This window comes from Ictalurus furcatus, chromosome 1, assembly GCF_023375685.1.
Source record: "Ictalurus furcatus strain D&B chromosome 1, Billie_1.0, whole genome shotgun sequence".
Classification (NCBI taxonomy): Eukaryota; Metazoa; Chordata; class Actinopteri; order Siluriformes; family Ictaluridae; genus Ictalurus; species Ictalurus furcatus.
In genome coordinates this window covers 6,227,670-6,241,092 of record NC_071255.1, presented here as the reverse complement: position 1 = coordinate 6,241,092, position 13,423 = coordinate 6,227,670, and the positions used below count along the sequence as shown (strand labels likewise).

General features: G+C 39.0%; 1 protein-coding gene across 1 annotated transcript in view; it reads left to right on the top strand.

The window, feature by feature from the left end:
• The window catches only part of dnah5l (dynein, axonemal, heavy chain 5 like), a 311,233-nt gene that overhangs the window by 39,629 nt on the left and 258,181 nt on the right, over positions 1 to 13,423 (top strand). Inside the window, exons 21-22 of the mRNA XM_053621829.1 lie at positions 12,798 to 12,937; positions 13,041 to 13,192. Coding sequence (XP_053477804.1) covers positions 12,798 to 12,937; positions 13,041 to 13,192 — 292 coding nt within the window. The remainder of the gene's footprint in view (positions 1 to 12,797; positions 12,938 to 13,040; positions 13,193 to 13,423) is intronic.

The window sequence follows — 13,423 nt, the reverse complement described above, 5'->3', positions numbered from 1 at the left end:
ACCATTAAAATAAAACTTTAGAGGACAGATGTTAATTTCCCCGCCCTGAATTGCCTGTCTCAACACTCTGGTTGTGAACGAGTAAAATTCAGGTACAAACTTATCTGATTAAACCCAAATGGTACAAGGGAATGAAAATCTCCAGACATTCAGTTAATCATATGAAATATAGGCTAAATTCAATAGAATAAATCTTAAGAATGTGAAAGGAATTTACCTGTGAGGGCGAGTCCACATACAGCAGAATAGTTACAGTTACTTACAGTTTCTCTTCCCTTTTTCAATTTATCTAGCAAAATTTACTTGTGCATTGAATTTTCCAAATTAATCATTTACAGCTGATATGATGGAATGAGTCAATGGGGCATGCCACTTCTCTGATAATAAGCCGTCGCAAAAATACTGCGCCTCTTGCGCTTCTAATAAGTGCTCTCTTTACTTATTGATTGCTTGAACCAGACTCTTTCCATTAGCAAATATTTTTACCGTTACTATCTCTCTCTATATATATATACCCATCGGTATATAGCTTAGTTTTGAAGCTGTGATCTAAGAAACACCAATATCTCTGCTGTCGAAGAGGGCGAAGTTCCCGGAACTTATAAGAAATCGCTCCATGTAATACTTCTCTCAATGTAATACACACATTTCTTATTTCATTGACTCCCTTCCACACAGACAGCAATACACAATGATTTTATAAAATTCTAATTTACCCTGTGGCTGTTTTCTGATGATTCCTACCCGTAATGGTGAGGCTCAGCGGTCCACCGGCTCTGAATAAGAAGACAAATCGCCCGTCAATCAACTAGGATTTCGGGATGAAAATTAATTCAGTGAGACGAGTGAGCCCACCCAGGGACCCCAACTTGTGGTGGAAATTTAGACAAACACCAGTAGACTTGTCCTCTCAGGTGTAGAGATGAATACAGGATGGAAGAATGCAGGATAGAAGATGAGAGTGCTCTGAAACACTCGTTTCACACATGCACTATATAAGTTTAGGATAAGGAGAGCTGGACATCTGTGAGTCTCGAAAAGGGAGTTCTAGGAGGTTTGAGCCAGTTTGATGGTTTCAAGGTCTTAGCAGATGTGCAAACGTTATTCACTGATAAACATGAACAGAGTGAACAGAGCTATTACAAAGTGGGAAATTATAATTTCCCTCTCGCTCTCTGACTCTCTCTCTCTATATATAGATATATAGATATAATATATATAGATAGATAGTGTACTCCAGTATACTATAGTACAGTGTACTATAGTCCGTATACTCCAGGTGAGTGAAAGGAGCACTGTTGCCAACAACTTTGTTTTGCTAAATGTTGCTAGATGATGTCATGCTAATTATCATATTCATTATGTCATCGTGTTGTATTTGCATTCTTCCTAGGGTCCTATTGTTCCTAGAGTGCGCACATACTGTATTTTAATATAGCCAAATTCCCAATAAAGCTGTTCTTATTTACAAATTTTTTTGTTTCTGTTGTCAGACAGATTTGTCGCTAGGCCCTTTTTTTTGAAGGAAAAAAAAAAGTAAAGAAGTCTGAAAAGTGAAGATCAGAAATTGAAGATCAGACCTTGTTCTTGAAATCATCCACCATTAATTGAAAACACCTGACTCTAATTTCACCTTCAAATTAACTGCTAATCCTAGAGGTTCCTATACTTTTGCCACTCACAGATATGTAATATTGGATCATTTTCCTCAATAAATAAATGACCAAGTGTAATATTTTTATCTCATTTGTTTAATTGGGTTCTCTTTGTCTGTTTTTAGGATTTGTGCGAAAAATTTATGATGTTTTAGGTAATATTTATGCAGATATATAGAAAATTCACACAAACTTTCAAGAACCACTGTATGTCTGGTCACACCCCCTTTGTCACGTACCGTGGGGAATACGGAAGCAGAAGCGGGCGGCAGGAAAAGGCAGTATAATCCAAAGGAGTGATCAAAGTACGTAGTAGTGAAACAGGCGATTGGGCAAACAAAACAAAATGGGGCAAGGCAGTAATCGAGGTCGGGAACATAAGCAAAGGTCAAAGTCAATCTATGAATAAACGCTGGAGAATAGGCTTGGAAAACAGAGAAACTAGTCTGCTGAATGTATACTTCGCAAAGTATGTTTGCATTCAAAGTCTCTTAAGAGCTGTGGTGAGAGGGCGAAGTGATTGGCTGCAAGTGTGGGTGATCAGAAATCCGGGGAGGGTGAGCACATGCATGTGTGGAAAGTGTAGGTCGCAGCGGCCATGTTGGAAATGGGTTTTGCTTCTCGGGAAACTGAGTCCTGGCTGGGCTGAGATATGACAGAACCCCCCCCCCCCCAAAGGGCTCAGGGCAGAGTTCTTCCTGGGCCTCCCCGATTTCCTCCGGAATGCCGAAGTACCTGAATACATGCTGAAATAGTGCTTCGGCTGTCATGAGTCCGGTGGGCAGGGCATGTAGTGGAATGACCCTAACCGATTTAGAAAATCGGTCCACTGTTACCGAAATGGTTGTGTTACCGTGGGACTTGGGTAGGTCAGTAACAAAGTGTATAGAGACGTGAGACCATGGGCGTTCAGGTACGAGTAGAGCTTTGAGTTTGCCAGTAGGAAGGGTCCGTGGTACTTTACTCTGCGCACACGATGAACATGATGCTACCACTCTGTGTACCTCCCTCTCCATATTTGTCCACCAGTACTTCTCCCATAATGGCAATAGTCAGGCGATAGGGCAAACAAAATAAAACGGGGCAAGGCAGTAATGGAGGTCGGGAATGTAAGCAAAGGTCAAAGTCAATCTATGAATAAACACTGGAGAATAGGCTTGGAAAATGACAGAGAAACTAGTCTGCTGAACGTATACTTCGCAAAGTATGTTTGCATTCAAAGTTTCTTTAAGAGCTGTGGTGCGAGGGTGAAGTGATTGGCTGCAGGTGTGAGTGATCAGAACTCCGAGGAGGTTGAGCACATGCGTGTGTGGGAAGTGTAGTTCGCAGCGGCCATGTTGGAAATGGGTGTTGCTTCTCGGGAAACCGAGTCCTGGCTGGGCTGAGATATGACACCCTTCTTTTTCCTCCTCAAAGTGATAGTTAAGGGGCACAATAGGATGATGGCATTTCACATACGATCTCAAGCCTAGTCGTACTCCATTCTATTGATGTAGGAACTTGGCCAGCGATATAACCTGTAATGTATGCCCTTTCCTAAGACTCTTGTTATCACCAAAAACATTTCCTTTCAAAGACTTTGAATCAGACACTTATAAACCCTTTTTCATGTCATATTTTGATTGTGCTATAATTGCATTCTTCATGAATGCATAATAGGAGCAGGGAATTGTCCCATAGGGAACTCAACAACTACGTCAGGTCATATGCATTATAAAATCTTGTTTGGAACTTTAAGTAAGTTCTATGAATGCAGAGCACTAATGGTTCGTGTTTTAGGCATTTTATGAACATGCAAAAAGTTGTCCCAAAAGTGCAGTCACTGAGGAGTGTGTGAATTGGAATCCACCCAGCACTCCCCTTTGTAACAACCAGTCAGCAGCACTAAATGAGGAGGGGCAGGTACACTGACCCACCTCATCACACCTCATTGTAAAACACAGAAACTCACAAACATCTGTGAGTTGGGCATTAGATTTCCATTAATGTGGATCACTGATCATCAACTTTAGAGTTGTGTTTTTGATTCTTAATTCTGGCTGATCCTACATCAATCTCAGCCGTCTCCACTGCTGCCAGACATGGGCGCAGGAGAACTTTGGACTTCAATGCAAATTCCACTGAAGGATTGTCCATAGTGAGTCATAAGGCTTGTCCACTAGACATTCCTGGACAAGCTGACTCAGTTGAGGCTACAGCTGGACCTTTGCTGTGAGTCACAAGACTTCATTCACAATCTGTGGAGGAGCAAACTTGATGCCACAATCAAAGCCAAAGGACTGTTTCACTTTCTCTGTGATCCTCCACTGTGTTCCTGGGATAGGCTCAGGCTGTTATTGAAAATGAATGAATGAACAAACAAATGAATGAAGGAATAACTTTAACCAATTTTATTGATGGAGGGATTGGCTAATATAAAATTGTCTTTAAATTAAGGTGTGTGTGTGTGTGTGTGTGAGATATGCTTGATCAGTCTTAAGGATGTGACGGTAAGGACATTTTTAAGGACCGGTTAATCGACGTGTGACAACACTGGTAATACTGGTATCGATGGGGGGTGATATCATTTCCCTCGTTTCCCTTCTCATCTAATTCGCTTATGAATACCCGTGCAGCCTGTGTGCGCTTTACTTTCACTTTCGAATTAGCGGCAGTTCGCTGGCAGCAATTGCTTGAATGGTGGGTTCATTATTATTCTTGATGAAAAATACAACAACAACAAAACAGTGCAACAACAAACTCGCTTATATTAAATATAGAACTTTTGAAATAAAATCTTCCACCATCGTCTTGTCAGTCAGCTCGCTTCACTTTCGTTACGTGTTAAATGAAATCTGATCTGTGCTGCGACTCTGACTCATTCGGGTCACGTGTTCAGTTTTTAATTGTAGCATCTGTTCGCTAACTGAACTAAATGATTTTTATTACTATAATAAAAGTGCAGTGGTGGGCAAGTGGTGTAATTGATGTGTGGCTGACCATTGTGTAAAACGGGAACACCGATTATCGCAGCAAGCCTAATCAGTATATAGGGAGGAATAAAGATGAATGAATGAATGAAAAAGTGTGTCAACCATTTATAAAACAGATATCAAACTCAAGGCCTGTGGCCCTATTTCATTCAGCCCACAAAAACTTGTGAAGATAATATTGAAATGGCTTATAGAAAATGTTAACACTGAACATTCTCACACTATCTTGGATGGCACAAACACTTAAGAATTCTATTAGTGCTGTTCCTGCATTTCCGGCTCATTCACTGCACTTGCCAATGGTGGTATTTTACAGTCTGTGTTTATAAGAGCTCTCGAAGATGAACGTCAGTGTTCATCATGTATGTTCATGATGTATGCTTCAAGGTTTTGTCATACATACATACAATATGAAGGTAACTCATATAAATACCTTAAATAAATATATGCATAATAGTTATAGCAACCAAGAACAAGTGGCTGTCCCACTGTACTGACAAATGTAAACAATGACTACGTTTACATGGACGGCAGTAATCTAATTATTGACCTTACTCTGAGTAAGATAATAATGTGATTAAGGTGTTTACATGAGTCGCTTTTAGAATATTCCTTTCAAGTACCCGTTTTACATGTTATAGAACATAATTAGATTAACGGCACGTCATTATGTCAATGCGCCACGCCGTCCGATGTCCCTCCAGAATTTCACGTATTAACATACAGTTCGTCTTCGTTATGGTACCGTATATGTAGTTTTGGGTGTTTTGATTTTTGATTTTTACGAACGCTTCCAGTGCGGTTAATTATTTGTCATGCTGTACGTGCTAATAGACGACTGCTTGAAGCCATGGGCTGTGTCCCAAACCGCATACTTACATACTGTATAGTAGATGAGATGCATGTATTTCGCCTGCTATAGGCCTATAGTAGTCAAGTACGCGGTTTGGGATGTAGCCGTGCTCTCTTCTTTGCCATAAAACGGTTGAGCACTGCCGTGTGTGATCGTGTCCTGTCGCAAAATGTGATGAAAACCCTCGCACAACGTTAATAATGTGATTAAGGTGTTTACATGTCTGTAATACACCTCGATAATGCGACTAAAACAGGAGTACTCCACATGTCTTAATTCGATTTGTGTTTACTTCGATTATGACTTTAATCTGATTAAGGTCATTAAAAATTGCTGCTTACATGGTAGTTTCTTAGAGTATTGTCTCAATCGGGTTAATAGTGGATTATTGTTGTCCATGTAAACGCATTGACTCCTGGCTCAAATGCAGGTGCCATACTATTTCCATATGGAACTGCATAACAATGAATGCAAGTACATTCACACTAGCCCTGTTGTGTAGCGACAGTGACCCCCTGGTGCTTGAAAGTTTGTGAACCCTTTAGCATTTTCTATATTTCTATGTCAGGTCAACCCAGTCTGCAGATTCCATTTCCCAACATGCACCGCGGCCACCAAACATGGTTGCCCGGACGCCATTTCCCACAACACACTCACTGCATCGCTCTCAGTCACCTGATTTTGATTGTGCACACCTGCATGCAATTACACACGTACACACACACACACACACACACACACACACACACACACACACATACACCCTTTAAAAGAGACTCTCCATCACAAGAACTTTGCGAAGTATATGCTCAACTCCTTTGTGTTTATGATGTTACCAAGCCTTTTATTTTCTGCCTGATATTTTCCTGTCTTGACCTTGACTTTGTTCATTGTTTTTCTATCTTTGCCTACTCTCTGATACACTGTTTGCTGATCACCTGACCTCTGCCTTTCTCTGTTTTTGATTCCTGCTCTATGTTTTGGATTATCTGTTTGAACTTTATTAAATGCGGCCTAACCTGCATTTGCATCTGTCTGAGCCATCATTACATGACATTCTGCATAAATGAGATCTAAACCATCATCAGATTTTCACACAAGTCCTAAAAGCAGATAAAGAGAACTCAATTAAACAAACGATACAAAATAAATAAATAAATAAATAAATTATGGGCGCATGGTGGCTTAGTGGTTAGCATGTTTGCCTCACACCTCCAGGGTTGGGAGTTCAATTCCCACCTCTGCCCTGTGTGTGCGGAGTTTCCAAGGACAAGCATGGTAGGCTGATTGGGATGTGCCAAGTGTCCGTAGTGTATGAAAGGGTGTTTGATTGTGCCCTGCGATGGACTGGCCCTCGCCTTGTGCCTGATGCTCCCTGGGATAGGCCCCAGGTTCCCCATGACCCTGTAGGATAAGCGGTATAGAATATGGGTCGATACTAAAATTATATTTGGTCATTTATGTATTGAGGAAAATGATCCAGTATTACATATCTGTGAGGGCGGGGGGGTCACGTGGCTAGGATCAGGATGGCATCTTAGTGGGGAGGGTCCGAGTATTCGTGCACAATGTAATACAAAACCCCTAATATATACTTACTGTCTTTTTAAGTAAAACATCACGTTGATATGTCAAACCTCCTGCACCCAAACAGTGTGATAGCTTAACTCAAGGAAGCAATACAACTTTGGCAAATACACTGAGTGAAGCAGAAATTAACCACATGGGAAATGCTTTGCCGACATTCTAAGTGAACTGAAATTGCTCAGAGCAGAATTCGGAACAAAGTTGTACAATATTGATACCTATCTGACTTATATGGCAAACTCAATGGCTGTATTTAAATGCAAAGTGACGGATGTAAAATGCAACTCAAGGAAGCTGAATGCCACATACATGATACAGAAAAAACACTTGAAAAAACAGAAGCCACACTAGAGTCGGCCATTAAACGTATCGCTTACGTTGAACCCAAAAGAGCTGACCTGGTGAACCGGGGCAGAAGAAAGAAACTTCAGCTCTTTGGTATACGAGAGGTCGCCAAAGGCTAAAGAACACTCCTTGACTTTATAACTGACATGTTGACACAATGGTTGGGGCTGAATCCTGATAGATTGTTCACTTTGGATTGGGTTCATCATAGCATCGGGAAAGCCCAACGAAAACAGAGCGATCATCATTTGCTTTTTAAAGTTTCAGGAGAAAGAATTTGTTTATCATGAATCAAGACAGTATGTATGATGAAGTCATACACGATGGGGTCAAGATAAGAGCAGGATCTCTCAGCACCCTAGATCCAACTACCCAAGATCCATATGGAAGTTATATTATTGTTCAAGGTAATATTTCATCACAAAAACTAAATCTTAGAAATATCTATGGTCCCAATGATGACAACCCATAATTTTTTGAAAAATAATTTGTGTCTACATTGGAGGGACTTAATATTATCAAAGGAGATTTTAACTGTACCCTCGACCCAGTATTGGACAGTAATGCTATGATGATACCCTGACGGACAAAAACAGTATCTCCAGCACAGAACAAGAAGTTGAAGATTGGCTGAAGAAGATAGATAAGTCTGGCCTGCCTGGGAAATACAAGTGTTGGATTTATCAATATGGCCTGCTTCCAATACTTATGTGGCCCCTCACCATGTATGAAGTGCCAGTTACATCTGTTGAAGGAATGGAAAGGAAGATCAACAAGCACCTTTGTAGATGGTTGGGAATACCTCCAAGTTTTACAGCAGTCGGGCTCTACATAAGATCTGGTCAGCTTCAGCTTCCATTGTCTTCAGTTGTGGAGGAGTTTAAAATTGCCAAGTGCAGACTCTCCTTGACATATAGACCATTCAAGACCATTTTATAAGAGAAGCAAGTATAAGAACCTGAGGTGGTCAGTGGGCCACCTGCACTGCAAACCACCAAAACAAAAATGTTCTCTCAAGATTAGAGATATTATCGGTAATCCCTGCATTGGAAGACAAGGCCTAGAAACATTCGACTTCCAACAGTGGTCGAAGTCCAATTCTGGGGAAAAGAGAACCTTGATCCAGGAGGATCCCGGATACTCAAATCGGCCCATCTGGTACTGACATCCATGCCACAATCAAAGTCACAGAGATCACGCTTTTTCTTCATGATGTTTGATGTGAACATTAATTGACGCTCTTGACCTGTGTCTGATGATATTACACATTAGTATTTGGAAAACAGAATCAAAAACTTTAATCAGTTTAATAGCCTTTTTTTTGTATGACTTTTTGTATCCATTCTGATAAGTCATTTATTCTGGTTGAATAAATGAGCTATAGAAAATCTGTCAGTTGTACTCTCTAATGTACAACCAGTCTTCATGTGCAGTCACGGGAAAAACGAAAGTACACCCTTCAATTCTATATATTTATTTATCAGGGACTAAATAACAATTGTGTGGTCCTCGCCAACTTCAAACGGATTTCCTCAGGTGACAAAAACATCAACAAAACAACAGATTTCAGAATGTAGTAATTTTTTCCCAAAAGTGGGAAAAAATAATCATGCCCTATAAGTCTATATCATGTAGAACCAGCTTTAGCAACAATAACTTGAGGTAAATGTTTTTTGTAGGAGTTTATCAGTCTCTCATATTTGTTTGTGCACAGCTCTCTTAAGTTCCAGCCACAGCATATCACTGGGGATGAGGTCTGGACTTTGACTTGGCCATTCCAACACCTTGATTGTTTTATTTTTTAGCCAATCAGATGTTGATTTGCCTCACATTTCTCTCAAGAATATTCTTTTATAAAGTGTAGTTCATCATTGTCTCAATGACTGCAAATTTCTCAGGTCATGTGGCTGAAGAAAAAAAAAACTTTTGTGGTTTGTTCAGATAATAATATTATCTGAACAAATATTATGCATAATTTTGCAAAACCCAAAACGTGTTACCATATTCTTTTTGGAGAGAAGGGGCTTTTATTCATATCCACCCTTCATTGAAAGCCATACTTGTTCAGTCTTTTTTCTGGTTGTGCTGTTATGAACATAAACATTTCACTATAGGTGGCATGATGTAGCTATTGGGTTTTACTTTAATGACCATTTAATTAGATATAAACATTCTGACCTTGGACTGAATTTGCTGGTACACCCACTACTGGGAAGATTGGCAATTGTCTTGCAGGCCCTGCATTTGTAAACACTCCTTCTCACTATAGAATGGTGAATTTCAATTTGTTTGGAGATGACCAAATAACCTTTACCAGATTGATAACCTGCAACAATTGCTTCTCTGAGGTCATGGCTGATGTCTTTTTTTACATGATGTAGACACATCTGAGTGCTCCAGAACACCAAACTGCCAATAGTTCAGCTTTTATAGAGGTAGTCACACTTCTTGATGATTAAATCCTGTGCATTTCATTAATAATGCCTAACTGGTAATTATTCTCTTAATGATTGTGGAAACAAGAAGGGTGTACTCATTTTTTCAAAGCTGGGTTCTGAATGATGTTTTATTTTTGGGGGAAAATGACTACATATTGAAACCTGTTGTGTTTTTCTGCTGTCATCTGAGTTTATTTGATTGTTTACAGAAGTTGGTGAGGTCTGCAGTATTGTTATTTAGGCCTTGCTAAATACATTTTTTTCCCATGACTGTAGCCCTCCAGAAGCCGAACTTCTATAGGGATACCTGAGGATTGATGTTTGCTAGCACAGGCCCCCAAACATCATTGAAATTCATTAATTCATTAATTCTTTCATTCATTTATTCATCTTCGGTGACCCTGTGCCCATTGTAGCCTCAGATTACTGTTCTCGGCTGAGAGGAGATGTATTTGTATTTAAAATTGGTCTTGAATAACATTCCATATATTTTTGTTCATTTATAGCCCAAAACATACATTTCAGTGTGACATATTGTTGTTACCTGAAACTGTCAGACAGTGGTACTGGACTCAGTATTGCTGCTCATTCGAGCCTATATCACACACGAACACTGGTATAAAGCCCAAACTCAAAACTGCCCCACACGCAATACCCACACAATACTACCTGTGTAGCATTAAGTTCATATGTCTCAATATTGATGTGCACAATTTCAGTATTAACGCCTCCCTATTTGTGTGTAACTCAACTCTGAGTATTATTCTTGTGAATAATAGATTTTAAGTATCGCCCTGCACATATATATAGCACATAACTATATCTTTAGTCTGTTCTTCTAAAATTATTACCTGTCACACTGCGCAAGATAATCGCAGTAAAATCTTGCACAAATGTTATAACAGACTGTGTGATAATATATTCCTTATGGTAGATTATATGATGAAGATCTTCTAATGATGCCATAATGATAATTAAAAAAAACAAAACCATAAAAGTAAATAAATAAATATGTTCTGCATATATTATTCAGCACAGTTCACCTTTGTGAACAAAATGGGGTTGCGTAACAGAAACATTTGTTAAATTGTACTTAGGAGCACCACAGCAGCAGTCACACACTTAGATTTTAATTTAAAAAAAAAAAAAAAGGCCCAACGAAAATTTTCCTCTTACCTGTCTTTGGCACTAAATTGGCCTCCAGACAGGATGTTAAATTATGTGTTCTAAGTCCACTGATCTGACTAATTCTTGACTGCAACAGCAAAATCAGGCTAAAAATCAGACAACGAAAACCATCTTAATTCTCAACAATTTGTAATTACATGACATTCTGATTACAGTATGTAGTTAATATACTGCACGAGATAAACAATAAAGACAATCTTTCACAGCCTTCTTTGCTCATATTTACCAAGGATGGCAGTAATGAGCAAAGAAGGCTGTGAAAGATTGTCTTTATTGTTTAACCATTTAATCTTTTGTTTAAAAAAAATTCTCAAAAATACTCTGCTCTCATGGATATCAAATAATTGCAAACAAAACAAAGGTTTATCAAAAAAAATAGCTTTGTTAACTATAGGTGTGCAACAATTTTTGGCACCTTTTTGGTCAATACTTTGTGCTACCTCCCTTTGCCAAGGTAAGTCTTCTCCTATAATGACTGATGAGGTTGGAGAATACATGGCATGGGATCCAACACCATTCCTCCATACAGAATCTCTCCAGATCCTTTAAATTTCAAGGTTCGCGCTGGTGGACTGTCCACTTCAGTTCACCCCACAGATTTTCTGTCAGGGGACTTGGACGGCCATGGCAGGACCTTGATTTAGTGGTCAGTAAACCATTTTGTGTTTATTTTGATGTATATTTTGGAGCATTGTCCTGCTGGAAGATCCAACCGCAGCCCATTTTAAGCTTTCTGGCAGAGGCAGTCAGGTTTTCATTTAATATCTGTTGATATTTGATAGAGTCCATGATGCCATGTATCCTAACAAAATGTCCAGGTCCTCTGGCAGAAAAACGTCCCCAAAACATTAAAGAGCCACCTCCATATTTAACTGTGGGCATGAGGTACTTTCCCATATGGCTACCTCTCTGTGTGCCCCAAAACCACCTCTGGTGTTTATTGCCAAAAAGCTCTATTTTGGTTTCATCTGACCATAGAACCCGATCCCATTTGAAGTTCCAGTAGTGTCTGGCAAACTGAAGACGCTTGAGGTTTTTTTTTTTTTTTTTCAACAACCTTTTGCCGCACATCACAGCTATATTCCTTGGCCTTAAACATTGTTGTGAATGACTAAGGGAACTTGGCCTGTGTGTTGCCTCACATTTATACCCCTGTGAAACAGGAAATCGTGGTTGAACAATTTCCTGTTCCTAGTCACCCAGATGTACTAAAAAATGTTTTAATATCAATGTGAAAATACTTGAAATTTTTGTGAAATACTTGTGAAATTTTTTTCATATGGATTCACAGGGGTGCGAATAATTGTGGGACACCTATATTTAACACAGTTTTTTGTTTTTTTTTGATAAACCTGTGTTGTCTGAGTATTTTTGTGAATTTTTTTAACAAAATATCAAAATGTTTAACAATAAAGATTATTTTTCACAGCCATCTTTGCTCATATTTACCAAGGGTACACTGCTGCAACATTTTGTTTATCTAAATGCGAAAGAGAGATTAGCCTTGCCACCAGCAATGCCAATCCATTTATGCACATTTAAACAATAACCATCTGAAATGCCCAATACCAAGCCTGACATGCCATAGACTATATTTATTACATCCCATGATTTTTGGTGGTCATTGGTTTGCTTTGAACTTGTTAGCCAAATAAATTATAATATTAGTAGGCTGTTGAAATGTGTAGGATATATTCATAAAGGCTTTTATAAAATGGTCATAGATGTGATATTACCATATGCAATTTCTCCTTTTTAGGAGATCTGTGTGAACTTGGACCCTGTGGTCCTTGAGGTACTAGAAGAAGCAAAATACATGCACAAGTTAGGGGTTCATGTACCGAAGGTAATCCTCAGTATGTATGTTAACAAAGCTGAGGTGAAAAATAATCACAACAAGTAAGTAGTTTTCAAGATCATTTGTAGTTTCTCCTAGTACTTAAACTTGTCATTAAATAGAACTTGTCTTGAAGTCATTCATAATATTGTTTCCCTTTTACAGACTAGTGGAGATGTTGCAGTACTTTGGTGCAGTAGTAAGCAGAATCCCTCCACTGCTGCAGCCTCTAATAAAGCCTTTTATTAATCATGTAGAGATGGCACTTTCTCCTGGACTCACCACTCTCTCCTGGACCTCTCTCAACATTAAAAAATGTGAGGCACCATGAGGAAGTATTAAATGCAAATTATTTCATTTTCTCTAATTTGAAGAGGGGTATAGTTTGCTGATCCCCCCCAATAATCAGAGCTAGCATTTACAACCTATTCCCCCCACCACCAATATTTAAACTATGATAAACTGAAACATGTGTAAAAGTTATTTATTTTGTAACATTATTGGTGTTCCGAATCAATTGTCAGATTGGCATAACAAAACAAATAAAA